Source organism: Anoplopoma fimbria, chromosome 22 (genome assembly GCF_027596085.1).
Source record: "Anoplopoma fimbria isolate UVic2021 breed Golden Eagle Sablefish chromosome 22, Afim_UVic_2022, whole genome shotgun sequence".
Classification (NCBI taxonomy): Eukaryota; Metazoa; Chordata; class Actinopteri; order Perciformes; family Anoplopomatidae; genus Anoplopoma; species Anoplopoma fimbria.
The window spans coordinates 13,504,499-13,507,955 of record NC_072470.1 but is presented as its reverse complement, the minus strand read 5'-3'; the positions used below and the strand labels follow the sequence as shown (position 1 = coordinate 13,507,955).

At 38.5% G+C, this 3,457-nt stretch overlaps 1 protein-coding gene across 1 annotated transcript in view; it reads left to right on the top strand.

The window, feature by feature from the left end:
• anos1a (anosmin 1a) overlaps window positions 1-2,080 on the top strand; it is a gene marked incomplete at its 5' end in the record, with an annotated part of 19,094 nt that extends 17,014 nt beyond the window's left edge. Inside the window, 2 exon segments of the mRNA XM_054623470.1 lie at window positions 1,554-1,689; window positions 2,028-2,080. Of these exon segments, the coding sequence (XP_054479445.1) occupies window positions 1,554-1,689; window positions 2,028-2,080 (189 nt within the window).
• Between the last annotated feature and the right edge of the window lie 1,377 nt (window positions 2,081-3,457).

The following is a 3,457-nucleotide window of genomic DNA, read 5'->3' as shown; positions in this document are numbered from 1 at the left end:
CAGCTTCTTTTGAGGACACTGATGTCATGTCCTTATTTTATTTTATAAGAATTTGAGAGATTTACGGGAGTAGCTAACTTATTTTGCAGGTATGTGTCAGGGAATGTGACAAGGAGGAGGTCCATGCAAGGTTATGCTTAAAACAAACATTATTCAAATGAACAATCGATTGCAAACAAAAGTAGTTCAATCAACAAGTGTCCCAAAGCGGATTGGATAAACATATCAATAATCAAACCTCCTTTGTCCCACTAAGGTTAAATTTAACCCCAGCAAACATGATTGTATCCTCCATTTTTCATAATATGGTTCAAGGAATGAGACAAGGGGGAGTGTTTTTCAAGTTTACAGTTAAAACAGTTTCTGAACCTAAGGTTAACACACATGAACAATGGAGTGGGTAGATCAGCAATGTCAGCAAATGAAAGCAGTGCATGGATGTGTGTCATGTTTGCTGTGGAGGTGTTAAAGGTGCAAACACAGAAGATGATGATGTAGGGTGGATGTGAGCCGTAGGATAAAGAGACAGAGTGAGCAGAGGAGACAGCTTTCATATCCTAGAAGGCTCATGTGAGCTTATTCAAGCCAACAATCCTCCTTTGTCTGCCAACGGCCTGCTGAGGTCAGCCAGATCAGCTTCCAAGACAGTGGGAGGGGCCTCACATTTGTAATTATCAATTTTCTAGGAAGATTCCAGGAAATAATTATGTATCGTGGTACACATTTTGGGGGAAATATAGAATGTGCAATAAGTCAAATTCCAATCACCTCATTCTGAGTAATTGCTTTTGTAAGCAAGAGAGTCTTTCAGGCAGGAAACAGCAGGTCAGCTGAACTTTCAAAATATAACAAGCATATAATATATGTAAGATAATGATTCCAAAAAACATTTACGTTGGTTTAAAGGGAGATTGCAAGGACATTTCCCCAATAATTTGTATTACATGACATAATTCTTAGAGATGTATTATTATTTATATTTATTTGACAGATGTGTAAAATATAGTGTTATGAGTACAGATTCTACAATTGAAAATGTACACATTGGAATATTTAATTGGCTAGTGTTAAATATTAAGAATATTTAACTTGACTTCTTTTTGGCCAGCTGCATGAAAAAACAAAGGATTCCCTGGTCATAATCATATTATTTCATGCAGATGGGTTTCAAACATAATTTAGACCTTTTGGGGGGGAAATGTTGACAGAAATTATAATTGAAAAGATGAATAATGACATTACCCCCTCTCCCCTCGTGTCCTGTCTGCCTCTTCTTTCTTCATAACAAAATAAGCATTTTACAAATCATGAATATTACCTTTACTTGATTGGTACAAATTTCATGTCATGTTAGAATGACACATACGTGCTGGTTGGTCGAAGTAGCCCTCTGTGACTGTGTCTGTGACTTTTAATGCATATTGAAGTCTGTATTTTCACTGGACCCAAATCTCAGGGTCACTGGGCTCATATACACTTGAGTCTTCAACTACCCTAGAATTTGACATACCTTATTTAAAACGTGTCTTCTGCTTCCTCCTTCTCTCCTTCAGGATGGTAATATTGTGGTGGTGTCAGGCTTGCACCCTGCTAGTCTGTACAAGCTGGAGGTCAGGGCCATTACAGCAGAGGGGGAAGGTCCTGCAGCCAGCCGGTCCTTCCTGACACCTGGAAGCACCCTGAAGCACAGTAAGACATGACAGAAATAAAAGATAGATACTGTTTGCAGAGACAGAAGGATTATTTATTTTACGAGATCAGGTCTGCATGAATCAGAATCAGTATCAGCTATATTTGGCCAAGTAGGCATGCACAAACAAGCAATTTGACAGTATTTTGCTTCTCTCACAATATACTTAGAAATAAGGACAAGTTACAGCTAGGGACATGACCGCAAAGCTGTACAGATAAAGGTAAAGAATAGGCAGGATTTTTATAGTCACAAGTAGTGGAAAATAGGCGTAAATATAAGTATCATATAGATATATATAAAAAGCAAAGACCAATCCTTGTCTCTCCTCTTTCAGGCCACAGGCTGAGGAAGCATCACCATAAACAGCAAATCATTGAGAGGCACTGATGCCCAGACAATCATCCGTCTGCACGAACCGAGTCCCTCCAACTCAGGATGATGAGGAATCCACAGAACAGTGATCAGTAATGACAAGTGCAGCCTCAGGTTCACGATAGAGATGAATTCTCCATAGCAACCATGTTAATCTGTCCCTGCAGTATCTCACAGTGGACTGGGCTGTTATTGATGAAGCTGATACACACACTGTAACATTTCCATATTAAGAAACCATCACTGACATGATTGGCAGCCTGTGCTCTCTACACTTTATGTCACAGTAATAACTGTTGGACTGCTTCACAGGACTAAACTGGAGGAGCTTATTTTGTATCCTTTTTAATAGAACCACACTAGAGACTTCAATACAGATAGAATGCTAGATAAACTAGTATTAAACTGGAACACAGATTCACAGTAACAATACCAATACTTTGACTGGATGCTAATCATCAACCACGGTCTCAATAAATCACACTAGCAACACAGAGGTATCCCACTTATTATGATATTTAGATATAATGAATAACTAAATATCACAGAACCCTAACCCCCAGAACACAGACTATCAAACACTCTCTTTCTGGTAAAAATAGTTTGAGCTCTTTCTCTGCATTACTCTTAAACAGTAAAGATGTATGTACTAGTTAAAGATGTTGTACTTCCCTTTGATTCCCAGGTGAGAGATACATCTCAGGACTTTGTGTGATGTGTGTGCACATCAGCATAGCATGTAGATACAGAACCATTCCAGTTCTATTACTTGTAGGGCTGGGCATAATTCAATTCCATGAACACATTACCCAAAGTTCATTACCAAAACCTAAAGAATGAAAATGTGTTTTCACACATAAAGTTGTTTTCTTATAATAAAAAGTCAATACATTTTAGTAGCGTTAAATATATCAAAATGGAGATCAGTGTTTAAAGTGAATTACACTTTCCCCAGTCACAATCCAGCCAGAAGAGCAACGTTGGAAAGTCCTGACCCAGTGATGGGTCAGGACTTTCCATTGTCCTTTGTCCTTATGATGAATGTTGGATTGGGCTGGAGGTCCTGAGTGGGATCTTAGAGATGCTTAAAATGATTAATCTTGATGCCTTTAAAGTTCCTTTACAGACAATTATGCAATAAAAAATCAACTCTCAGTGGGTCATTTGCTGGAGAGATAAAAGGTCCACAAATTGTAACGACACTCCAAGAGCAAACACTATCTATTCGTGCTGAGAAATCAAAGAGAACAGAAACCCTGAAGTGGATTTAGGCTACATTGACACCAAAGCTAGGGTAGACAACTTAGACAAAAGTCATGGTCAAATGTAGCTATTCTTCTTACACAATTTGCATTTCAGGTTTGATACCCAGCCCGAATTCCCTGTTGTACC